Source organism: Gnatocerus cornutus, chromosome 3 (genome assembly GCF_029298725.1).
Source record: "Gnatocerus cornutus isolate USDA-ARS CGAHR chromosome 3, icGnaCorn1.1, whole genome shotgun sequence".
Classification (NCBI taxonomy): Eukaryota; Metazoa; Arthropoda; class Insecta; order Coleoptera; family Tenebrionidae; genus Gnatocerus; species Gnatocerus cornutus.
The window spans coordinates 2,123,181-2,150,543 of record NC_142235.1 but is presented as its reverse complement, the minus strand read 5'-3'; the positions used below and the strand labels follow the sequence as shown (position 1 = coordinate 2,150,543).

The window sequence follows — 27,363 nt, the reverse complement described above, 5'->3', positions numbered from 1 at the left end:
AAACAGGATTAAAAAAAATATTTTGTGGACGAACCAAAAATTTGCACCACTTTCAATTAAATTCCAAATTAATTATGTTAAGTGTTTTTTGAAGAATAAGAGGTTGTAGTGCAAACTGTAAATACAACTATATTTAAAAAGACTCTTTAGAGTAGACAGGAAATGAGGAAATAAATGTAGAAAAAGTAGAATGTTTCAACGAAGAGTTCAAAATGTGCCAAAAACACTACGTATCAGAATAAACCTGCAACCAAAAAATAGTTACGACAAATGATCAGATAATGCAAACAATAGCAGGAATGACAATGTGTGACCTTTTTGTATACTCATCTTTAAAAATTGTAGAGTCACAGTTCAAGTTTATCGTGCTGAAAAATTCTATGTTTTGCAATTAAATATCTGATAAAACAATACATTCAATCTGAAAAATTTGCAATTACAGATTTGTTAAAAATATTAAGCCGTATCAACTTTTTATTACCTTGAGACAGGTCCGTTAAGTTAGCCCCCCCAGTTCTAGAATTTTTAGAAAATATTACATAGGCCAATGCGCTAATTATGCGCTATTATGCGCCACAATTTTCATTTTTTGCGCTACCTCCCCTAGAGAGTTACAATCCTTTTTGTTACCTGCGTCAGCCCCCCCCCCCCGTTAAAAAAATTAATTTTGCGCCAATTAATGTTTTTTTTGCCCTTCACTTAAAAACCTCCAAAAACAGACTCCTATGGTTACTCGCAGAACCTCCCCTCCCAGTTAACAAAATGCATTCTTTTTTACATCAATCAATTGCGTCAATTTTTTGTGCTTCACTTTAAAACTCTCAAACAGACTCCTATAAGTTAATCACAAGCCTTCCAGTTGAATAAATCTTTTTTTTTTGGTCAATCAATTATGCCAATTATACAGGGTCTGGCATACTTGTGTCCACTTCTAAAATTGACTTTAATTTTAAATTAAATTAATTAATTGTAAATTATTCAGGTGTTTCGTCTACCCATTGTATGACTATTTTGGTATGACGAATAACTCGGGAAAGGAAAACAATGTAATACATATAAACCTACTACTAAAAATAATTTAAGTAGTATAATCATACAATATAGTATATTTAACAATTGTTAGTAGTACCTACCACTTCTTTCGTTTTTGCTTTTACGGAGACATTTAGACAATTTTCTTTATACATTTAATAGTTTGTGTTAATAAAATAAATTTATTTCAGGATATGAAGGGCCTCTAAACACCGTAGGGCACTTTATTGCGTACGCTCAAAGACACAACGGAATGTGGGAAATGTATAATGACTTGCACCGAAAGTGTGAAACTTGCAGTTCCAAGAAAAGCATTAACGTACGTACAAGCAATTCTTTATTCGGTTTAATGTACTATGTTTTAACTTTGTATTAATTATTAAACATATATTTTTACTGTAATTTGTATTTATTGATTTTATTCTGTTATGTAACTATTTGAAATCACTTTAAAATAATGAGAGCCTTTTTGTTAAAGACAAGCTACGAGTGCATTTTGTTAACTATGGGCTGCTGCGAGTAACGATAGGAGTTTGTTTTTGAGTGGTTTTAAGTGAAGCACAAAAAAAACTTTAATTGGCGCAAAATAGCGCATAATTGGCGCAATTGAGTGACATAAAAATCAATTAATTGTGTTAACTCGGGGGGGGGGGGGGGGCTGACGCAGGTAACAAAAAAGATTGTAACTGTCTAGGGGAGGTAGCGCAAAAAATGAAAATTGTGGCGCAATTGATTGACATAAAAATAAATAAATTTTGTTAACGGGGGGGGGGCTGACGCAGGTAACAAAAATGATTGTAACTTTCTAGGGGAGGTAGCGCAAAAAACGAAATTTGTGACGCATAATAGCGCATAATTGGCGCATTGGCCTATGTAATATTTTATAGAAATTCTAGAACTGGGGGGGGGGGCTAACTTAACGGACCCCCTTAAGACAAGGTTTGAAGTGGCATTCATGAAATCGCTTTCTTTGCTTCTTGTTTTATTTTAATTTTCACACGTTGAATTTTTGTAGTTTCTAGAAACAAGACTATACTCAGAGGATTATCTTTTTGATGTTTTAGAGATAAGAACACAAGCAACTTTTAGAACATTTTTTGATTTAGCTTTGTAAAACATTGCTTCGCAAAATGAACAGGTTTCAAATAGATTTTCTTGTATTGACGGAAGGTCAGCTTGTTATAAACAATGGAGGTAAAAGAGCACATCATTGGTGTTATTTTACCTTTATTTGACAACTTCTTGGAGACAGGAGTGACCGTGGCCATGGTCAAATTAAAACTACGATGGAAGTTCGCTCCCTAGACACTTGCTGATCAAAAACATCTTTAATGGTTATAACTTGGGATTAACGCAATATCTAAAATTTACGACGCTTGTTTGCTGATAATGGCTAATTTATCGATTTTTTAATTGCACCTTCGACTTATAATAGTTGTTGCGTCTCGCACCACTATTGTAAGGGGTGGCGGCACTACCACCACATCTCCACCATTTATTTACCCCTACTTGGGGAACTTCGCACGAGATAACTATTTTTGCCAGCAGTTAAGGTGGATCTGCTAAAATCCTAACGGTAAATTTCAGTTTCGAAGCAACTATGCATCGGTCTCACTCGTCTCACTTCTGAGTAAGTAAAGTTGGTCAAATCGAGGGTCAGATCATAAAATAGTAAATAAACCATAAATCTAACGGAGAAGAAATGCAGCATTAGTTTGAAAGTTCTTTGCACAAATATTTCACAAACAAAAAAGGGACACATTTTTTAAAACAAATGTTGTTTTTTTATAAATAAGTTTTGGTTACATAATAAGCAAAATTAGATTCAGGTGTATGATCAAAAGGAATTTGAAATAGTGTAATTCGATTTTTTACGCTTAAATGCTGAATTTACGAAACCAACCCTCATTACAGGGTTGTACTCATTTTCTTTCCTTGAAAGGGTACTTCTAACTACCAACACAATGCTATAGTAGGCAGCTTTTACCATGGCGTACCTGACTTCTACAGTCGAATATTATCTTATTGCACTCATAATGTGGAGGGTGTAAACAGGCTATTGTGTCCGAAAATTAAAATTTACGACATCTTCAAGTAGGTAGAAAAATGTGGACCCGTGTCTCTTCTAGGTATTAAGCGCGGGGGCTCAAGATGATGGTTGATCCCTTCACCGTGTTTTTTTTAATTACGTTGATAAGCTTTTAATTTTTGTTTATTAATTTAAATTTAAAACAAGTTAAAAAAATCGAGGGCTATCAAGTTTTCAAAATTTTACAATGAGAACAAAAAAATTAGCATCATTTTAATGTTGGAACATGTATTTTACATAACTATAAAGAATTTTCGAATCACTTTTTGACATGGCAATGTAAAGCAACCTTTATTGTTATTGTGACTGACATAAAAAGTAAATTTTTGACACTTGCTGTGCCGTTTATAAATTTTAAGGTTATAAAGACAGATTACAATTTTTAAACATCCATCAATTTGATATGCAAAATTTTAATTTTGCGATAGTAATTCAAAATTTAATATCAACAATATGTTTCTGAATTTGCGAAATAAATTATAAACATTAGTTTCCTTCTCATTGTATTTTCCCAGAACGGTACCATTTGCACTCGTATTTGACATAAGCAAAATTAGATTTCTATCGCAATCTAATTTTGCTGTTTAATTAATCCACAAATAGGTACTTTCCAGAATCTTTTGTAAGAAGTCTGTTTAACTATTTGTTCTTAATTCTTTAATTTGTAGAAAAAGTGGGGACTTTAAGTCGAACATTAAAATGTCGTTAATCTAAAACTAATCTATTTGGAGTGGTAATACTCACAATGCACAATGGTGGACACAGAATCTTGGGACAGAATTGTCATTTGATTGTCAAAGTTTCTAAACTGGGCTTTACGGAGGACGTTTGTTCATAACCAAACTTTTAATTTTTGATTCAATTGTCATTTTGACATTTTAGCAATAATAAAACCACTCGACTCTTCGCCCATATCCAAGTGTTGTAGCGCAAAACCAATTCTGTCTTCCTTGTGGCGGCACATCAAGTGTTATTGGTGGCATATCGCAGAAATACGTTTTCAAAATTTGTTTGACTTTTGTATTAACGTCAATCATAATGACAATAAAGCTAGGATTACATCAAGACTTTTTGAAATGACAGGAAAGTACTGTCCAAGATTCTGTGTCCACCATAGTATGTATAAAGACGAAGTAAGTAAGAAAAATCATTTTGATGTTAACTGTTTGGCGAATTTTGTTCACTTTGTTTTCTTTACAACCTATTTCATGGCAACCTTGGTTAGATCAATCCAATGAAGAAGTTTGAAAATTTGATGTCTCTCGGTTTTTTCAAATTAATAATGTTTTTAAAAGAAAACATTGAAGGGATCAATAATAATCATCTCGAGCTAATACCTGGAAGAGGCACGGGTCAACACTTTTCTACCTACTTGAAGATGTCGTAAATTTTAATTTTCGGACACAATAACCTGTTTACACCCTCCACATTATGAGTGCAATAAGATAATATTCGACTCTAAAAGTCAGGTACGCCATGGTAAAAGCTGCCTACTATACTTGACTCACCCCTTCCGGAACACCCTTATTTAGTCAGGTCCGGGCTTAGCTCGACTGGGAAGTCACGGAATTCTCGCAACAAAACATATTGCCACCTGCCTTATCGGCCTTAATCATTTATAATGGATTAGCTTACCGGGGGAGTTTCGCCCCCTGCCCCATCGCTGGATAGCGGCTCGGATTACTGGCACTGACCCCATTTTCTGCAACGGCAGGACACCCATGTCCTTACTCCGACCCTGGAGAGTTACTCGAACGGCTGGTCGGCACCCACGTCTTGGCAGCATCTCGGCATCTTTTTCTTTCTTCGAGTACGGTGTAATCTACCATCACCGTACCCACCTGCGTACTGGAAATTGTGCCCATCCAGACGCTACTTGGAAATTGTACCCATCCAAGCAATAATATCCCGTTCTGGAAATTATCCCCATCCAGAACGCAACTTGGAAATTATCCCTATCCAAGTCACCATACCAGCGTCCTAGAAATTGTACCCATCTAGATCGCTATTTGGAAATTGTGCCCATCCAAGTCAATACACCAACGCTCTGGAAATTGTGCCCATCCAGAGCGCGACTTGGAAATTGTGCCCATCCAAGTTATTACACCAGCGTTCTGGAAATTGTACCCATCCAGAACGCTACCTGGAAATCACGCCCATCCAGGTAAACACACCGGTGTTCTGGAAATTGTTCCCATCCAGAACACCTTCACGCACGACACTCATTCTACCCTTCACTTTCACCGCCCAATCCTTACTGACTTAAGCCACACATTCTGGCGTCGTTTCCCCCCACTGAGGGTGCGCATAAGTTACTGAGCCAATCCAAGGGCTCTTAATTACAACATTAATGACTCCCAGTTACGTCATCATCATTATTACAAATACCACATTTTTATCGTCTTACAATAGTAATAAAACTTATAAAAACAAATAATATAATGAAAAAAAAAACAAAAAAACACAAAAAAAAAGAAAAAAACACAAAAAACACTACAAAACAAAAAAAAACAACTAAAACAAAAAGAAAATACAAAAATAAAAATAAAAATATACAGAAAAAAACATGAAATGTTTACTCAAACATAAAAACAAAAAGAAAAAACAAAAAATATGTGAAAAGCCCACTAAAGGCATTTCTTTACCATTTCGGGTAACATACATGACATATAAAAAACTTTTAGTTTGATTAACATTACATCACAAAATTTTTCATCCTTGAAAATAATATCATATAAACACCCCTTTGGAGTTTAAACTATGAAAAAACAGTATCTTCTTCTCGTAACTAGCAATTGTCTTTGGACTTGATAAAAAGACTGATGGTTTTTGTTTAGTGAAATCGTGTTTGCTCCTGTGATCAAACAAAATTTTATTTTTTTGCAACAATTGTTTCTTGCGGTGTCAAATTTTCGAGCCTATTGTCGCCTATCAGCCCGTCTGGTGAGGCTGCCAAAAATGGATTGTTCTGACATATGAAGAGTCCACCCGGAAGAAATTTTGGTTCATGTGGGGGTGTATCTCCACAGTGCCAGTTTTCAATGCCACAAAACGTGTATTTGTTACGCGAAAATTTGATTTCTATTATTCCAGCTGCCACCTTCGCTCTACTTGTACTTTTATATGATAAAAGACTGAAACGTCACTAATTACGGCTTTGTAATAAATTTTGCAACATTTTTATGAAAATTATTGGGCTGGATCCAACACCCTTAAGTAAATTAAGACTGGTACTGTGTCTCCAACGGGTGTTGAACACAACCTATTATATTATATACCCTCATGCTATAACTGTGTTTTGGCCGATTTAAATTTCAGATAGTAAATTTTGTGGTTCGAAATTTTTAATACTGAATATCTTCGAAACTAAGACAGTTTACTAATCTCGTTAAAAGTCATCTCGCCTATGCGCTCATTTCTTTTACCGCTGACTGTACCTACAAAACTTGCAAGTGCATTTTGAGCGTCTGGAGACAGATTTTTAATATACAGGTAGTTTCCTCTATTCTATTTGCTAAGTAGAATTAGCTTAGGTTTCAAAAACGGGATAATTTAGTGTCCCAAAGCCTTTTCTGGGAACATCAGGTCAAGGCGTTAAAGGGACAAGCTCGTTCAAAACGTTATTTATTATAATAAAATCAGAGCGATTACCAAGTTGAATGGAGAAAGCGCGATTAGAACGACCAAAAAAAAGTTTTTTGTCTTTAATTTGTAAACATTCGATTTTACTTACTGAATTTCACAACACATCTTAAAATTGCCCTTGCTAATTTATGTGGACTGGAAGCTCATAAAGATGGAAAGAAAGTACACAAGTATTTATTGTACAATATGTTTACTGTTTTATTTCAAATTGAAAATCAAACTCTAAGTTACAAAACATAACTAAATTAAAACAATACAAAAAATATAAAAACATTGTTACAGAAACATAAAACCATAACAGAAAAAAAAAACTAAAACAGAAATTGTTAACAAAATTATGCTTCATTACAATTCTCAAAGCTTTGGTTTATATAAAAATAATATTTTATAAAATAAATATAAAAAAATTTTATTTAAATAAATATAAAAAAATTTTATATTTATAAAAAAAATCTTTCTTATTGTACCAGACTGCACCAACAACTTAAGTTCAAAGTTGAAGAACAAAAAGATTTTGTAAAGTCGTCTTGGATTCCGATTTCATGTTGCGTTGACGCAGTTTGATTGCTACTACTGTGGCGCAACTTTGATTTGCCGCAAGTTCACTTGAAAGCAGTCCGTTGGCCTGGAACCCAAACATTCTGCCTCTATTACGGTTTGTATTTTTTATGTGACGAGAATGATAACTGAAGATAGCAATAAAGATTTTTCGTAAGGAGCCAAGTAGCCGAGAACTGAAAAATCTGAAAAAACAAAATTTTGAAAAACCTTTAAATCAAATAATATTAATAGGGGTATAACTTTAAAATTTGTAGTTATTAGTATTTTAAAATGGTTTGTTCCAACTTGCTGAATTACAAAATTATCGTAAAAGCCTCACAGATTTTAGAAATTTTTCGGTGCTATTTATTATAAATATAAAAATATCTTTGACATTTGAAATTAGGGACTACATTTACCTTCTTTATTAATTTTACCACATTCTGGAACAAATTGTAAACAACTTTATGGGTGTAGCAAAATTTCTGTAGGTGAATTCAAAACAACATACATTAATTACATTAATTTTGTTGTCTTAATAACTTTTTTCTCAAATTAGAGTTGTTAAGATTTATTAACATTACGAAACATGCCTTGATAATAAAATTCTAAAATTCTAAAATTATACAAATAAAGAAATCCTTAAAGGTGTGTGAATACTTATAGAAACGTTCCAGCGTTGAATAAGATGATCCTTGTTGAGAAGATGGCAAAAAAACTGCTGATAATGTTAGATATTTGGAACGAATGTGAAGTTTGATTTCGAAAAACCGAAATTTAAGCAGTAAACATTGTTAATTATTATGTTCCAGTAAACTTATGTTTTTTTCACAAAAATGTATATTATCTTATGTAATCAGACAAAATAATTATAAAACCACCCCAAATTTGCAAACTATTCTAGATAAAGCAAATTATACAAAAAATTAAAAATAGACAACGAGCAAGTTTTGTCAGTAAATTTAAATGTTTAAATCGGTTAGTGATAATAATAATAATTTGATACCATTCCAAATAAGCATGAAAGATTAAATATAGTTTTGGTTAGTACCGCGTTAATTTGTTCTTAACGAGCAAGACTTGAATGTTCTTTTCTAAGCAATTTCTCGATTTCTTTTCTTTTGTCTGCAAAAGAATCTAAAACCGAATAGGAAATAGGGACAATTGAGGGTGTATAACTGGCCCCTGCCCCAATCAACAATTCTACCAGTTTTTCTTTTCTGTATTTGATAGCAACAATCAAAGAATTATCACCATTTTTATTGACAGCATTGATATCGGCTTCGTTTCTGATAAGCATTTTGACGATTTCTTCCCTTTTGTATCTGATGGCAATAATTAAAGGAGTATCACCATTTCCATTGAAAACATTGACAGTCTTCTTGTTGATTAGCAATTTCGCTATTTTCTCTTCTCCATAAGTAATGGCAAACATTAAAGGAGTATCACCTTTCTTATTGGGAGCTTCGATATCGGCACCAGCCTGTATCAACAATTCCGCAATGTTTTCTTTTCTATATCTGATAGCAACATGTAAGGGAGTATCACCATCTTCAGTGGAAGCTTGAATGTCGACGTTCGCGTTAATCAACAATTTGACTAGTCTTTCTCTTTTGTCCACGTTAGAATCTAAAATTGAAGGCACGATAGCAACAATTAGAGGAGTTTCACTTTTATGGTTGGGCGCATTAATATTGGCTCCCTTATCAATAAACAGTTGAACTAACTTTTCTTTTCGATATCTGATAGCGAGAATTAAGGGTGTATCGCCTTTCCCGTTGGAAGCATCGATGTCGGCGCCTTTAGTGACTAACCATTTTACCATGTGTTCTTTCTTATATTTAACAGCAACAATTAAAGGTGTGTCTCCATTTTCATTTCGAGCGCTGATGTTAGCCTTTGCGGATATTAACAATTCCGCAATTTCTTTCGATCCAATTCTGCAGGAAATAATCAAAGGCGTATCACCTTTTTTGTTGGACGCATTAACATTGGCGTCTTTATCAATCAATAATTTTACTGTTCGCTTGTTTTTATTTTTGGTGGCAACGATTACAGGAGTGTCACCATTTTCATTAGATGCATCAATTCTGGCATTTGCGTTAATTAGCAATTTTGCTATTTCTTCTGCTCCTTTTCTGCAAGCAACGTTTAATGCTGTGTCGCCCTTTTTATTGCAACGATTGGGATCAGTTTCTGCGCTAATTAACAACAATTTTACTATTTGATCCACCCCGCTTCTGCAAGCAACAATTAAAGGTGTGTCGCCTTCTTTATTAGTAGCATTGACATCAGCTTCCGCGTGGATTAACAATTCTGCAGTTTTTTCTCTCCCGTTTCTGCAAGCAACAATTAAAGGTGTGTCGCCATCTTCGTTAGAAGCATTGACATCGGCTTCCGCCTGAATCAACAATTCCGCAACTTTTTCTCCCTCGTTTCTGCAAGCAACAATTAAAGGTGTATCGCCAAGTTCATTCGAAGCATCAACGTTGGAACCTTTGTCAATTAACACTTGCACCATCTCTTCGCAATTTCTTTCGCAAGCAATCTCGAGCAAATTCTGCTTCCTTCCATAACCGATAGTTAGTCGGTTTAGGAGAGATTTAAAAAAAACGACGAATCTTGGAACAACAAAAAGAACAGAATAAAGCAAAACGTTGCAGTGAATGTCGTAATTGTCTCCACAAGGTTGAGATCGAGCTTTTTCCTCCATGACTAGGGGTGCGACGACGTTTTTGACCTCTTTGGCGTATTCCTTCGCGTTCATCTCGAATAACTCATCCTTTTCATTGACATCGCATTTTACTAGCAGCAAATCAATTGTCTCTAAATGTTCTAAAGGATTGACAGTGATGTTGTTGTAATCAGCGTTTAGATGGTAGTCTGTACCCACTTTTTCAACCGATGATAGTTTTATTCTTTTACCCCAAGAACACGCCAGCTGCAAAGAATTTCTCCCACCTGCATCTTTACGACCAATTTTGGCCTCATTTTCCCTCAGTTGCGAGAAATTCTTGCATAAAACCGCCTTGTGAGCAGGACAATATTTAGCCAAAATAAAATCGAAAAACGAACGAATACTCTCGTACTGCTCTTGGAAAATAAAATGTTTGATTTCACGGTTTTCTTGTCGTGCGAGAAAACGTGCCACAAAGTACTCGGCGTAGGAATGATGAACAAATTCAATAAAACTTTTCTCGCCCGTTTCTTTAATTTCGACAATTTGTTTGACAAAACCGAACTGATCGTGATTTTCTAATTCTTCTGCATCCACGCTCAAGTCCTTTAGAATTCTTTTATTAAAAACGGTCTTTAAAGCAATGCGTTCAAATTCATGTATCAATGCCTGCTTCTCTTGTTTCCATTTATTATCTAGATCTCCATCGTTAAATTTGAGATCTTTTGGTTTACAAAACTTCATTGTTTCTTCAATAAAGTACTCATAGAGGTCGCTTAGAGAAAAAAATCTTTTCGAAAACTCTTTAACTCTGTTGATATTCAATCGAAACGTTTCAGTAAGCATGTAAATTTGTAAAGGAAATCTTAGAATATTTCTGTGTCTGTACAATGTTATCTATTACTTTTGATGTTATAGAATTCAGATCGTTTCCATCAGAAGCGAGTCTTTCAGTGATGTAAGCAACTTGTTGGTCTTTGCCAAACTCCGAAATTGTCCTCGATAGAACCCCAAATTTCGATTCTAAATCCCTCTTTAGATGTTGTCGACAAGTTAGCCATTGCACAATCCCGCGTTCCGAAAGTTGTCGTATAATTGTAATCATCGTTTCACGATTTTGCTAATTTAATTTTTTTTCAAGAAAAATATGTTAAAAATATCTCAGTTCTCATTTTAGATTCAAGGCAAATTGTCTTCAAAATTTGAGAAAAAAATGCTGTTTTATCAAGTTAGTTTCCAATTTCATTACGACAAAATTGGGAACTACGTTAACACCCATCTGTCAACATCTTGTGTCACAAATGACATCTGTCCTTTAGTTCGCTTTAGATTGTAACAAAAGTCTTACTTGGTGAAATTGTCGCTTTGTCGATGTTAATTAACGATTTCTGGTGTCCATAAAGTGCAACATGCCCGTGTTAATCAAAATTAACCTTTATAAGAATGAATGAAGTGACTTGTGAAATTTTGGTGTAAACGTAGTTTGCCGCTGCGCTGTCATAATTTTGAAAACTAACTTGATATAGCAACGTTTTTTTCGCACATTTTAAACACCATTTGCAGTAGATTTAAAATAAAAACTCAGATATTTGTATCATAGTTATGTTGAAAAAAAATTGAATTCGCGAATATTTCCGCAAAAACTCAAAAATTGCTAAAAATTATACTTCTTAGGTGTCGCGACGCCAACCAAACCGTGATAAAAATCAAATTTTTGCGTCTACTTCTAGAGCTTTGTCAACTATGAGCGTATGCAAATTTTCAAAATTTTATCTTTAAAATTAAAGACGATTTTGGGGGTGGACACAAGTGTTGCCGGGCCCTGTATTTTACACATATATAAACTCGTCTGGTCATTTGTTTTATTGAACACTGGCTTCAAACCTGCCAAAAATAACTCATGTATAAAGTGGAGTTTATACCACTAGTTTGGTACATAATAGTATACAGGGTCCGGCAACACTTGTGTTCACCCCCAAAATCGTCTTTAATTTTAAAGTTACAATTTTGAAAATTTGCATACGCTCATAGTTGACAAAGCTCTAGAAGCGTACGCAAAAATTTGTTTTTTATCACTGCTAGTTTTGGCGTCGCGACGCCTCAAAAATGTAATTTTTAGTTAATTGTGAGGGTTTGTGATATCAATTCCTAATTTAACTTTTTTTCAATATAAATGTGTTAAAAATATTTCAGTTGTTATTTTAGATTCAATGCAAATTGTCTTCAAAATTTGAGAAAAAAAAGCTGTTTTATCAAGTTAGTTTCCAATTTCATTACGTCAAAGTTGGGAAAATCTGTCAACATCTTGTGTCACAAATGACATCTATCTTTTGGCTCACTTTAGATTGTAACAAAAGTCTTAGTTGGTGAAATTGTCGCTTTGTCAATGTTAATTACCGATTTCTGGTGTCCATAAAGTGCAAAATGCCCGAGTTAATTAAAATTGTGAATGAAGTGACTTGTGAAATTTTGGTGTAAACGTAGTTTGCCCATGCGCTGCCATAATTTTGAAAACTAACTTGATAAAACAACGTTTTTTTCGCAAATTTTAAACACAATTTGCATTTGATTTAAAATAAAAACTCAGATATTTGTATCACAGTTATGTTGAAATAAAATTCAATTCGCGAATATTTCCGAAAAAACTCAAAAATCGCTAAAAATTATACCTCTTGGGCGTCGCGACGCCAACCAAATCGTGATAAAAAAACAAATTTTGGCGTCAGCTTCTAGAGCTTTGTCAACTATGAGAGTATGCAAATTTTCAAAATTGTAACTTTAAAATTAAAGACGATTTTGGGGGTGGACACAAGTGTTGCCGGACCCTGTATAGGTGAGCCAACGAAAACGAAACACAGGCGTTTTGAGGCCTGCTATCCAACCTACAAAATTTTTTTAATGGACTTCATCGCGTTATTAAATCTATAAAAATTGTCATCTGTTAAGCCTCGTATAAAACTAAAATTCTTCAAGCTAATTGTCCAACTGAGGTCCTATATCTCTCTTTAAAAATTAAAGGAATTAATTTCACCCTTTAGAGGGGGTTGTCTGTAGAAAAGTATAATTACCTGTGTTGTATAGCCCCCTTCCAACTAAAATGGGCCTGTATCAGCGTTTTTAGAAAATCTACGGGTAAATGCCCTAAAACCCTAGTATTTTATTTTTGTTGACCCACCCTGTATAATATGTATACTATTAATGAACAAGTTGGCTAATGAATGCGATTAACAATGGAGATATTAGAAAATTTAGATTATTAATCGCCCATTACTAACAAGTTAGTTACAAAAAAATTCTGTCAAACGTATTTTAGGAAAATTCAAGAAAATGGACAATGCCTGGAATTTAATAGAATGACTTTTTTATCATAGCTCTTCAGTCTAATTTAAACTCATCAGTAATAAGTAAAGAATTGTTTATTAATGAGGGCTATAAATAAACAATTTTCGACCAAAAATCGTGCATTAATGACTAACTTTGCTTTACATAATCTGATAATCTTAACTATCTTAATTAGGAATGATGTGAATATTACTGAACTAAATTTGATATTTTGAAGTGCGAGTTGGTTTGGTACCTGTTCCTGGAAGAAACATTACAATTACACTACGTTTTGGTTTATAAAATTTGATAGAACACGGACACTGCACTATACACCGCCCTGAAAATCTAGTCAAAGTTAAAACATTCGCTTTGAAAAACTTAAATCGTTGTTCACTCTATGGAGTAACAGTATATTATTATACAAGCATGTTTGAGACTTCTTATTTACATACGAGCTTGAGTTTGCAAGCGAGCGACTGGAGTAAATCAATCGAGTGAATAAGAGCCATGAGATGTGAGTCTGAGAGTGTAATATTATTTTATCGACGAGCAAAAAAATTAGAGACAAATCTTGGATTTTTTCGGCGAGAGATTTAAGGTTACGACTCGTAATGTCTAGCGGAGTACTCATTAATTCGTCCGAACTACTATCACTACTATCAATTATGTTGAAACACTGTTTTCTTTTCCAAAATACATAAACTTCAATGACTTTAGTCAATTTTTTGTTGTCAAAATAAAATCAGACAGTTGTTTTCATTGAATACTAGGATAAATTAATTAAACATTGGATTATAGTGGTCCTAACTAAATGCGATCTGTTCATTACTACAAGGGTCCCAGTTATGGCTATCAGAACTTGTTCAAAGCGAACTACGTTATGAACAAATTACTAAATAGTTGTAGATAAAACTTTTTACCACAATTTTGCTTTTACAGAGTAAATTTATAGTCAGTACTTACCTTTAATGTTGTTAAAGGGGGTTGGGGAGTAGATCGAACGACTGTTGGTTCTATACTGAATTTATTTTATAAAAAATTGTGATGATTAAAAACTTAACAATACATTGAACTTAATTATGAGTAGTAGACAATTTCGTAATATTGCCTACATGTACGATTGCTGCTGGTCACTGACCGGGTTGAAGAACCTGCTGAACGACAAAAATGCACATATTGCATTTTGGCAAATAGTAAAAAATTATTAATCTGTTTAAGCGATTAAACATATTGGCGACTCGACGACTGTAACTGGACACATCCTTGTCGGTGATCGCTTCCTGTACGTCAGCAGATTCTTCTTGTGTGCCGTGTTGTGTGTGGTCAGGGTGTCCATAGTACATCTGCAACAATTGCTGACCACAGTATTCTATTCACATTATAGACAACATAAAAATACAAAAAGTAATTGTTTTAAAGTAAAAGTAAAAGTGTTGAACGTAAATATTGTAAAATGCCATATTTTCTAACTATCCAATAATAATAATTAATTAAAAACCCCAACTTATTTTACCGCTAACTTAATTCCACCAATTTCTACACTATGTTCCCAAACTAAGAGACTCGAATCCTTCTAGAGGATCTGCTACTAATCGATTCAGAGGCCTCAACTCAACACCTTCCTCGGCCCTTTGCTGTGGCTTGCCTCTTGAATTTCTTCTTTTTTTTCTTAACTTCTTCACTGTCCAAATTGTCACTCCAATTGTTATTCCAATTGCTGCAAGCATGCTTGTCGTGAGAATGCTAGTGACTGTCGAATGATGTCGGATTTCCTCCCAGTGCTTCTCCTTTATCTCTGTGTGAAGAGATTGTTCCTCTTCCCATAAATCTTTGAGATCATCGTCTGGTTGTATTTCTTCTTCATCCAGTCTCCGGGTTCCAGTTCTAGTTTTTGACATAGTCAAATTTACCGCGACCGGTCGGATGTAACCACCTACTACTGGTAGAGTTTCTACTCTTTTCGCTGTTAGTAAAGTCTTCTTTGTCGTTATTATACAATGCTGTGCAATTGAGACTATTCCGTATGTTTGAATTTTAGTTTCTTCTCTTTTTCCATTGCAGATCACTGCAATTTTTGTGATGACTGGCGTGACAAACAACCATGTATTTTTCGTGTATAATCTTTTCCACATTATTGACGTAATTTTCTTTTTCTTGACTGGACAATTTGATGATATGTCTGTCCTGTTGTATAACGTGTCGATCACACAATTCGGATTATTCTCAATGCTTCGAATTATGGATGGGGAACATATGTATGTTTGTTTTCTTTCCAGTATGCAATTTTTTAAATCCGTTTCACTGATTTGAAAGTACCGTTGTGTGTCGTAGTCAATTGCAATGATGTCTGTATCTACATCTAATTCCCAATACGTATTGTTTTTGATTTTTATTGGAATCGGATTCGGCTTCACAAGTTCAAATTCAACAATTTCTGCCATTGCAAAATATCCATACACCGACGTGATGTTGGTTTCATGACGAACTTCTTCTCGTATTATTGGTTGTGATACAATTTCGATGTTTTGTGGTAATCTTTTTCCGGCTTCCTCTAACGCTTCTTGTAACTGTGCAGGTGAGATTATTTCATACAGATTTCCTTCACTCACTTGTAGTCGAGATAAACTACGATAGTGTTGTAATACTTCTTGTATAAAATTGTTTGCTACTTGATAAACACTTAGCATGTGGATTTCTAACTTGGATCTCTCTACCTTGCTGTACCAATATTGCATTCCTTCTACCGCTTCTAAGGCCTTACCTAATTTTACTTGATATTGTTTCAACCTTTCGTTTATCCGAATTTCTGTTTCGTTGAATTTCGTTAGTGCGTGTAACATGAACCATGTTTGTTGATTTGATGCTTGAATAAGATCCTTTTGATTGTTGTCTAATGATTCGATGTTCCTGTACACCTCATCATTTACACCAAAAATTGACGTTAAAATGGTGCCAAAAACTCCTCTTTTTTGTCTGTTTCTTGTTGTAATGTCTAAGCCCTTTTTGATCCATTCTAACTGTCTTGTTTCCTGTTCAACATGATTGATTAATGTCTTACATTCGATGTCTTCAGCCAGCTCATTCATTTTCTGACATAAATTTTTCATCTCCCGTACTATGCTTTGTCCTGTTAGAGTGTCGTTCTTCCATTTTGAATCTTCAAATTGTATTTCAACCTTGAGTAATCCTCTATCAATTCTTGCAGTTCCGAGGTGTTCAATATAGAATCCAGGCTCTGGATATTCTATGTTATACATCTTCTCTGCCCTTGCCTTCCCAAAATGTAGTAGAAACAACAACGCTATCGTCACTACTTTCCATCGCGAGCAGTTTGTGTAGTTTCTTTTTTGTTGAGTTTGTTCTGTTTTTGTTTCTCTCCTTTGTAATTTTCCCTTTTCTTCATCTTCTCCCGGTAGGGGAATCAGTTTGTGAATTGGACGTTTCAACTCCGCGCCTTCTGCTCTTTTCACTGTTGCTACTCGTACTACGCCTTGATTATCTGCATGTGTATCTGTAATTCGTGCTAGTGGCCATTTACTTGGACTAACGTTATCTTCCTTTATCAACACCACTTGTCCCACCTTGACATTGCTTTCTTGATTCTTCCACTTATACATTTGTTGCAATTGGTTCAAGTAGTCTGTTGACCACGCCTTCCAAAAATCTTTCTTCATCTTTTGAATGATTTTCCATCGCCCTTCTAATAGCAGCTCATCGTCAACGGCGTTTGGACTTGCTGGCGACAGTAACTCTCTTCCAATTAAAAAATGCCCTGGCGTCAGCACCGATGAGTCGTTCATCTCTTCAGTGAGTCTACATAAGGGTCGCGAATTTAAGTAAGCTTCAACTTGATGCAACAGCGTAGTTAGCTCTTCGTATGTAAGTGTGGATTCTCCGACCACACGTTTAAGATGATGTTTTGTCGATTTTACGCCTGCCTCCCAGATTCCACCAAAGTGGGGTGCGTTTGGAGGTATGAAGTGCCATTGTGTTCCCTTATTCGCCAATTCATCTGTTATTGTTGATCCTTGTATCATTTCTTGAACTTGTTGTTCGAGTAATCCACTTGCACCTATGAAAGTAGTACCATTGTCTGAATAGATGTTTGCACTTGGCCCTCTGCGTGCTGTAAATCTTTTAAGTGCAGCCATAAAAGATTCTGCGCTCATGTCGCTCACTACTTCGAGATGAATTGCCTTTGTGGTTAGACAAACAAGTACCGCTATATAACCCTTTGTCGACTTATGGCCTCTGCCCTTCGTTGCCCTCACTTGAATAGGGCCAGCATAATCGATGCCTGTGTTTAAAAATGCTGGAGCTGGATTCACCCTGATTGCTGGTAATTGACCCATTAATTGTTGGGCTGTTTTAGCTTTGTATCTTGTACAGACAGTGCAGTTGTTTATTATTTTCTTGATTGTGTTCTTTCCACCTGTAATCCAATACATCCTTCTCGTGTACGCTAGCGTTTGTTGATTTCCACCATGCAACGTTTGCAAATGGGCATCTGTTGCAATCATCTGTGCTAGACGACATTTCCCTGAGATGATGATTGGGTGTTTTTCGTCGTATCTTAGTAATGAATGTTCCAAACGACCACCTACTCGCAGTATTCCATTTTTATCTACGAATGGGTGTAATGTTGATAAACAACTTTGTTTGCTTATGTTGCTTGATTTGTTGATTTCGCGAATTTCGTCAATAAAAGTGTCATTCTGCTCACTTTTAATCATATAATTGAGAGCTTGTTCCAGTTCTTGTACCTTTAATGGACCAATCATCTTCGGATTTTTCAGATTGTGGATGAACCTCATGCAGTACGCTATGACTCGTTTTGCCTTTATTAGCGATGACCAATGTTCATGGATCTTGTTCATGTCTTTATTCTTAACTTGTACATGCAAGCATTTACTTTGCTCTAATTGTGTGGATGGAACGTTTTCGTTTTTTGGCCAATTCTCATCTTCAAATTTTAGCCACTTAGGACCGTTCCACCATAATTCGTTGTTGACCATTTTCTCTGGGGTCAATCCTCTTGTGATTGCATCAGCTGGATTTTCTTCCGATCTGACGTGATGCCATTCTGCTCCACTTGTGAGTTGGTTGATCTCAGTAACACGATTTGCTACAAATGTTTTCCACCTTGTTGCTTCACCTCTTATCCAACATAATGTTATCATGGAGTCGGTCCAGGCATGCATTTTGTAGTTGATGAATTGTAATGATTCAATTACTCTCTTCATTAGTTTTGATAGCAACAACGCAGCACATAGTTCAAGTCTCGGAAGGGTACTTTTAGTCTTTAACGGTGCCACCTTAGATTTCGCTGCCAGTAACGTTATCTTGACATTGTCCTCGTCATCAGTTACTTTAAGGTACACTGCTGCACCTATAGCTTTCTCCGAAGCATCGCAAAATCCATGTATCTCTGTACTTTTAAGTCCCTGGTGATGGTGCGTCCATCGCTCAATTGTAATTTCTTCAACTTCTTTCAACTTCCTGTAGAATTTGTTCCATTTGTCTGCAATCGTTGATGGTACTGCTTCATCCCATTTACTTTCACACTTCCAAAGCTCTTGGATCAGTAACTTTGCTGTGATGACTACGGGTGATAGTAGTCCCAGTGGATCAAAAAGTTTGGCGATTTCAGATGCAATTATTCTTTTTGTTAGTTTTCCATTGTCCTTGTCGTTTTTAGTGATTTTAAAGTTGATTGTGTCATTGTATGGAATCCAATAAATTCCCAGTGATTTTTTTACATCATCTTCAGTCAGCTCTACTGCTTCCTTGTCTCTCAACTCTGCTGGTAAATTCTCTAACAATTGTGTGCTATTACTACACCATTTGCGTAGATTAAATCCTCCTGATTTAAATAGCTCGATCAATTCACCTTGTAACACTGATGCTTCCTGTGCTGTGTCAGCTCCTGATAAGACATCATCTACGTAGCAGTTTTTTAGTACCATCCTTGCTGCCATTGGAAATCTGTGCATTTCGTCTCTGGCCAGCTGTTGAATCGTTCTGACTGCCAAGTACGGAGCAGCTCTGGTTCCGTATGTCACTGTGGCTAGCCTATATTCTTTTACAGGTTCTGTTTTCGTAAATCTCCAAAGTATCCTATGATACTCTTGACTTTCCACATCCATAAGTATCTGCCGATACATCAATGTCCGCAGTAAAAGCAATCTTCTTGCTTCTCCATCGAAGTAGAATGTCAAATAACTCTTCTTGAATTCTCGGACCTGTTAGCATGATGTCATTGAGACTTTTCCCGTTCGTTGTTTTGGACGACGCATCAAACACAACCCTTAGTTTCGTTGTAGTACTTTCTTCTCTTATCACGTGATGGTGAGGAATGTAATATTTACCTTTTTCTTCGTCCTGTCTCGGCACTTCAACCATGTGTCCTAGGTCAACATATGCCTTCATGAATTCATTGTACTCTTTGTTATTGTTTTCTTGCTGTTCTAAGCGATTCTCCAATTGCAGTAATCTTGCCATTGCACGCGGCCTTGACTCACCGAGCTCTAGGTCACCGTCTTTCATCGGAATACTAACAACATATTTTCCGTCTGAGTTTCGAATTGTTGTTTCATGAAATTGTTTTTCACACACCTCTTCTTCTTTAGATATTTGTCGAGATGATGTCACCTCCTCTAGTTCCCAGAATCTCGAAAGATCTATATCAGTTTCTGTTCTATTCATCATCGTAACCACCTTCACATCTTTACTGTCAGATTTCTCCGTGGCCCCAAAAATTATCCAACCCAATTCTGTGTTTTGACCGACTAACCCATTATTTGTCTTCTTAACTCCGTTCAGTAACATGCTCTGATACTCGCGGACTCCTAAGATTATGTCAATGGGTCCTGGTTTATAAAACGAAGGATCAGCAATTATAGAATTTTCCCACTCAGACTCCACGAATTCAACTGGTTGACTTGGTGCATTACTTGTAAGTTTTGGTAACACAAATAATTCAGTGACAATCTTGAAATTACTTGATGTTCTAGGTTTACAAATCGCGGTTATTTTATGATGACTCGTACGTTGTTTTGAATCACCGAGACCCATTATCTCAGCGTTGATCTTCTCTCTTGGTAGACCCAATAAGCTTGCAGCCTCTTCAGTAACAAATGCTGCTTGAGACCCTGGATCAATTAACGCCCTCAAGTATTCGAATCCCTTACCTGAGTTCATTACCCTAATTAATGCAGTTGCTAATATTGCATTTCTGTCTTTACACGCTAAATGATTAGTCACCTTAACCGATTTTTCAACATGCTTAGTTGAGACAACAGGTTTTCGCTCTTCTGAATGAATTAACGAATGATGATTTTTGTCACATACCCGACATTTGTTTACGGAAAAACATTTTTGACCGTACTCTGATTTAAACAGTTAAAACATAGTTTTTTGTCTTTGATAAATTTCAACCGCTGGGAACTGTTTAGCTCCTTAAATTTTTTACAAGTGTATATCAAATGTGGCATATTACAGTACTTACAGTTAGCCTTGGAGTGCGACGGCTCCCATACAGGTTTCTCCACTGTCCTTGTGCCTTTGTTGGTAGCATGTCCCGACGCTTCCATGGCTTGAAATCTTCGCATGATGAAATTTAGGACCATCTCCAAACCTTGAATGTCGAAGGCGTTCGTCAACGATGATTCAAATAGTTCATTTGTTCTTGTATCCCATTTGTTTGCGATGATACACACCACGATGGCATCCCAAGAATCTGTTTGGACTCCTTGCATTTTCAACGCCTCCAAACACTCCCTTACTGTGTTGTAGATTTCTTTCAATTCATCTGCAGACTCATTCTTTGAAGTTGGTAGCAGTAGAATTTTGTTTATCAGTTGATTTACAATTCGTCGCTTGTTGTCGTACCTGGACTTTAGCTCATTCCAGGCACACTCGTAATTTGTCTCAGTAATTTCAAAGTGCTGAACTGCCTTCAGCGCCTCCCCTTTTACGCTTGTTTTTAGGAATTGAATCTTTTCAACGTTACTTAAGTTCCCATTATTGTGAATGACTTGATTGAAGATATCCGCAAACGTCGGCCATTCCTCGTATCTTCCGTCAAAAATTGGAATTTTCAACTTTGGTAGCAACCCATTGTTGTTGGTTATTCCTTGTGAACTGGTGTTCTCCTGACTGCGTATTTTCTGATCCAGTTCAATAATGCTGTTTCGATACATTGTACGCATCTTGTCAAACCAGTGTTCAGTAAAGTATTTTGAAGATCTTCCTTCTTCTTCTATTCGGTTAATCTCCACATCGTTGTCCATTATAGTCATCCATTGCCTTTTTATGTCATCCAGATATTGCTTGAAGCCATCCGTTGCCAGCTTGGCACTGCTGATGTCTTCTTTTAACATCTCCATCCGTCTTGCCTGGTCTTTTAATTTCCTCTCATCTTCTGCTGTTGTTTGCTGTCGTGTAGGCATTGTGTCACTTGAATCGCTCGTCACTTGCACTCACGATTCACAAAATAAAAAAGTACTTTCGCTACGCGTCACGTAACCGAATTCAAAAGTGTTCAAAAAGTTGTTTGTTTAGTATGTTAAGCTTCTTAACTTCCACGGCTCAAATTTTTTAAAATTCTTTCGCTCGAAGGACCATGTTAAAGGGGGTTGGGGAGTAGATCGAACGACTGTTGGTTCTATACTGAATTTATTTTATAAAAAATTGTGATGATTAAAAACTTAACAATACATTGAACTTAATTATGAGTAGTAGACAATTTCGTAATATTGCCTACATGTACGATTGCTGCTGGTCACTGACCGGGTTGAAGAACCTGCTGAACGACAAAAATGCACATATTGCATTTTGGCAAATAGTAAAAAATTATTAATCTGTTTAAGCGATTAAACAATGTTTTTAACACACAGTGAATTTTAAAATTCAGAGATGCGTTAATAATACCATTTCGACATCAAATGCGTTAATTAATAGATCTGTTACTATAGAGAAAAGTAAGAATTAAAAAAACTGCAATTTAAAGAATAGCAGAAAAAGCTGGTTTCATCAAATGAGTGTTAAACACTGGTTTCGTGTTTTAATAAGTGTTTTACAAAGCTAGATTTTTAAAATACATTGGAAAATCCAAACAGAAGTAGTCGTAAGGAGATGTCGAAAACCGCAACTTATCACTTCGTAGGTTTTCTCGTCGACAGAATTTGTTGTCCATAATTTCCGAAATAATAATAATAATAAATTAATTTAAACCCGTAAAGGAAAGTGAATTTAACAGATAAGTTGTTGGGGTAGCGCGTTTTTGCGGACAAGGACTTTGTCACGTTGTTGCGTACGCAAATGTGCATACGAAGGACATTTAAAAAGTCACACATATTTTGGAAAATACTTGAAAATTTTGGAAAACCGAAAAGGAAAAAGTACTTATTTCTGTTACACCCTGTAGAAACCTCGATATCTTGCGTATGTTCAAAGAAAATTTAAGGCATTTGCGCAAAATTTTACGCAAAATCAAAAACTGGAAGACATTTTTACGTACGTCAACAAATAACCAAATTAGAAGCGTTTAAAATTGGGACAGAGAACTTTTAGTTTTAACTTTTAGATATTAGATTCTATCGAATCTTTAATACTAAAATATTAAAATTTTGGTGGCATTTTGGATATAAACTTGTCATTGTTCTAAAACCCTTAAAATTTGCAAAATTGCATACTTTGTTATTTCTTTAAAACAGATCCAAGTCAAAACGTGTAGAAATGTTGAATATCGTTGATTTAAAAGGTGTCACAACGACAGAAATGTACTTAAAAATATCGTTTTTTTTTTTATAATTGTTGCCAATTTTGCATATTATACGTGTATTAAAAAGACTTCTTCTTTGACTTTCCATAACCCTTTCGAGACCACCAAGTCGAGATTGATTGATTGAAAAAAATAATTAAGACTAAAATTATTGAAATGAATTAAAAATGTTGAAATATTACAATGTTGACCACAGATCAGTGAAATTTGCAGATTTTACTACATTTAATTTGTGGTTATTAACTGTGCTAAGTTTCAAAATTTTAAAACAAAAATTGGTATTGAAAAAAATATTTTGAGAACAAACTAAAAACTTCTCTCCACCTTCTTTCACTTTCAATTTCTTAATTTTGACAGTTTTAACTGTGAAATTTGGAGGTTTAATTCTTTACATTTGGTTACTAACTGTGCAAGATTCGAAAATTTTGGAGCAAGAGACTGAATTTTTGAAAAATTTCATATTGAGGACAAATCAAAAATTCTAACAAATTTCTATTAAATTACGTAACTTTGATAGTATTAATTTGAATACAGTGAAATTTTGAAGTTTTACTACTTTGATTTGTTTATCAATTGTGTCTAATTCAAAAATTTTGTAGTCAGGTCTAGAACTTCAAATATGTGAAAACGGACTTCAGTGTCCATTTCTCTATTGCAATTTTTTCCATAATTCGTTGACTAGTGTAATTGTCACATTATTTTAAATGTTACAGATAAGGTAATACAGTCGAAATAATTATCTTAAAGAAAGGTTTTTGTACTATAATATATTTCAGTTTCAGTTATTGTGGTTGTAATTCGGGGTTGTAAACAAAGTATAGTATGTTACACGTATCTAAACTTCTCTAGACATTCGTTTTATTAAACACTTGCTCCGCTCGTGCCGAAAACAAAAGTGGAGTTTTATACCTCTATTTAAGTACATAATATTATCTATACTATTGACGATCAAGTTGGTTAATGAAAGCGATTAATAATGGAGATGTTGAAAATTCTAGATTACGAGTTAGTTACAAAATAAAACCGTCAATCGTATTTTAAGAAAATGAAAGAAAATGTAAAATTCCCGGAATTTAATGTACGATCAAAAAATTAAACTTTCGCTTCCGAAACTGGAAAATTCAGATTTGATTCCGACTCAAATGGCATTTTTATCAAAACTCTCCCGTCTTACCCAAACCGATCCAATAATTAATAAAAAATCGTTTATTATTGAGGGTAATACATAAACGATTTTTGACCCAAATCGTGCATTAATGGCTCTCATTGACAAACAGTCATCAAAATAACTATTCATGGGACAAGATATTACCTACGAAAGTTACAGTTAAACTCTATTTGCTTTGCATGACCTGATAATCTTAATTATCTTAATTAGGAATGGTGTAATAGCTATTTATTTGAGAAGGATATTAAGTAATTCATAATGAACGAGGACGTTACTTGTTAACGTCCGAGTTTGTTATGAATTAGTTAATATCCGTAGCAATTACAAAGCTTTATCGAAACATGTACGAAGGTGGCAATGCTACCACCTAACAGTTCTGCAAATTTACAATTTTTGACTTAATTTTTGAACGCGTTGAAACAGCGAGAAAAGCATTTGCCAAGATATTTTATGTTACAATTAATATAAATAAATCGAAATCTTCAGATTTTGGTCTTCGCAGTTGTTTTAATTTTCGAAAATACATTATTATGAATTATTTGTGTCATCTCTATTATGATGTAATTTACACGTAAGCATACAAAGGTATTAGATACATCTTAATCATCATGTTTCGATAAATAATATTAATTGTTAGCTAAAATCAATATTTTGCAGTGCGAGTTGGTTTGGTAGCTGTTCCCGGAAGAAACATTACCATTACACTAAGTCTTGGTTCTAAAAATTTGATAAAACACGGATACTGCACTATAAACAGCTCTAAAAATCTAATCAAAGTTTTAACATCGTCTTCATTAGTTACTTTCATTTTTACCCTTATTCCAAGATTATGGTTGATTGCAATGTCTTCTGAAAATGCAATTCTAAAAGGTCTCCCAGAACTTGTTAAAATCAGCAGCAACGCTTTGCCGTTCTTGACATTCCAATTGTACCAATTCGCGTTGAAAAATTTAAATCGTTGTTGTTCATTCTATGAAGTAAATTGAATGAAATTGTTTTGTGTGTTCTTCTTAGCTGACATACTTCATCTTCTAGAGTTTGCCCGCCATGAATTATATTTGCAAGTCCAAGAACAGAAACAACTAAGAACATAATCCATCGCAGAAAAACGACTGCATGAAACTGATATGCTAGCTTAAAGTTTTAGTTATTAATATAAGCTATAAGAGAGGTATTCTCTTACTTCTAAAAATTGTAAAGCCAAGCTTACAAAGACAAAACAAGCTTCCAGAGATGAAGGAATTATCAATGTTCCTACGACTTTTACCATCTGTCTTCTAAAACTACGACACAAGTAAAGTCGCTCTTAAAGTTTTTCTACAAAACCTTAAGATTTGAATATGTCTTTCAATGAGAGGCCGCAATCTCAACTCAAGTGTTTTTTGAGCACCTTCTGCATACATTAAAGCTTCAAGTTCTGCGTCTAATTCTTGGTCCAGATCATCAATAAAAGCAGCAAACATGCACGTCTGAAATTTAAACGTTTGGACACAATACACAAATTGAAAAGAGTGAACGCTGGCGCTAAAGCACATAAAAGTAAAAGTGAATTTTAATAAAAGTCCCAACGGTTTAAAGAGCCAACTTGTGAAAACTAGATCAATGTCGTCTTCTTGAGGGTAAGCAACTAAAACTCCCAAGAGATTGACAAGAACAACATTGCTCACAATGTAGATGGTTGTTCGCCTGGAACTTTTTTTAATTTTTTGTTTTACTGATTTTTTAGCAGAATTCAGATTCCATTGATTAAAGGCACCAAAAATTTGTTGTCTGGTGTCGTTCCTCGTCAGATGGAGAAAAATGGAGAACATGAACTGAAACTTACTTTTAGTTTTAAAATCAAGCTTTGTAGTTTTTACATAAGTATTCCGTAGAAATGTGGATGCATTTCTGAGAAATTCAAGTTTGTTGGGGTTTGATAATAAATTAGAAATTAGGAAGATCGAAAGTGCCACATGGTAGATCAGTGTCATTGTAAGTAATTTTTGAACGGTAGAATTTTGCCAGATTTTGAAGCATACAATGCAGACCACTTTCAGAGGGTCATCTGCAACTAAACTTTTCAGGGGCTAGATTAGATTGATTTTATTTACCTTTTAGATCTTCATATTGTAAGCACATCACCAGTTTTTTTAGAAGTTTTGTGTTAAAAGTATTCATACTGCATAAAGCGTTTTGGTTGAACGTATTAGGTAAGAACTTATGAACATAAATGTCCCAATTATACGACCTACATTAAAGATTATGTTTGGAAATTATTTTTGTTGATTTGACCTTAATGCCGTAATAACAGAAAGAAACTAACGAATTATTAATGAGTCTAAAAGATCAATTGGGAATTGAATTATGGGAACTTTGTTATACTTACCAAAAATTTTGGAAATTCAAATAACTGAAATTCTGATGTTGCTCTAAATTTTCTTATAAACTCTCCATTTTCAGTTTTCAGATCTTCAAAATCTCAGTAACAATGAGTTAAAAAAATTGGTAACATTTCAGATCTTAACGACACTGACAATTTGTGAGAAAATTATCTCAATCCAATCATAACTATAAGACAGCTCAATAATAAAAAATAAACGGACCATGACCGTTGTCATGGTTCTGCAAAACAAACAAGCTAAATGCATACGTAAATTATTTTTAGATGAGAAAATTAATTATGCCCTATTACCCCTATTACCCCTAAGTGACGCTAATGAACAATTTAACATCGATCGAGTTGGGAAATTTCTCACGGAACGGTCGCAACTGTTTTATGGAATTTAAAATTTTCCGTGTGTAACGTTCTTTGGTCGATTTTTCATTTATTTTACGCAAAATTTTGCGCAAACTTCAAATCCGTGCAAACTTCAAATTCACGTAAAACAACAAATAATTGAGAAATCACGAATTGAAGTTTCGGATAGTAAATTTTCTGTTCGGAAATTTTAACGCTCAATATCTTCGAAACTGCGACAGATAGAAAGAAACGGTTTGCGCCATCGTTTTTTAGCGTTTTTTTCCATTAAGAAATCCCTCTCAAATATGCAAAATTCAATGGTCAATTTTTTCGCAAAAAAAATCCGACTCAACCGAATTTTTTTTTTAATTTTTCGTATTTT

The 27,363-nt window shown here is 34.8% G+C and overlaps 2 protein-coding genes across 11 annotated transcripts in view; both read right to left on the bottom strand.

The window, feature by feature from the left end:
* The window catches only part of LOC148176780 (uncharacterized), a 264,781-nt gene that overhangs the window by 177,571 nt on the left and 59,847 nt on the right, over positions 1-27,363 (bottom strand). The window contains exon 2 of one of the 10 annotated variants that reach the window (XR_015769832.1): positions 21,899-21,913. The exons of the other annotated variants lie outside the window; for them this stretch is intronic. The gene's annotated coding sequence lies outside the window, so the exon portion shown is untranslated. Of the gene's footprint in view, positions 1-21,898; positions 21,914-27,363 lie in introns of those variants that run through there. 10 annotated transcript variants of the gene reach the window in all.
* LOC148176782 (uncharacterized) lies at positions 24,670-26,597 on the bottom strand. The gene is made up of 6 exons (XM_088033120.1): positions 26,353-26,597; positions 26,119-26,306; positions 25,443-26,073; positions 25,283-25,393; positions 25,074-25,229; positions 24,670-25,026 (listed from the first exon to the last, which is right to left on the bottom strand). Exons 3-6 carry the CDS (start codon positions 25,527-25,529, stop codon positions 24,964-24,966), a joined length of 417 nt encoding a protein of 138 aa, XP_087889246.1. The 5' UTR covers positions 25,530-26,073; positions 26,119-26,306; positions 26,353-26,597; the 3' UTR covers positions 24,670-24,963.

What these genes read in the sequence shown, in the direction of transcription:
- LOC148176782 (XM_088033120.1), bottom strand. Translation starts at nt 25,529, where the DNA reads ATGGTAAAAGTCGTAGGAACATTGATAATTCCTTCATCTCTGGAAGCT. An exon ending in GGCAAACTCTAGAAGATGAA is followed by an intron (nt 25,230 to 25,282) that starts GTATGTCAGCTA and finishes TTTACTTCATAG; the next exon opens with AATGAACAACAACGATTTAA. An exon ending in ACCATAATCTTGGAATAAGG is followed by an intron (nt 25,027 to 25,073) that starts GTAAAAATGAAA and finishes AACTTTGATTAG; the next exon opens with ATTTTTAGAGCTGTTTATAG.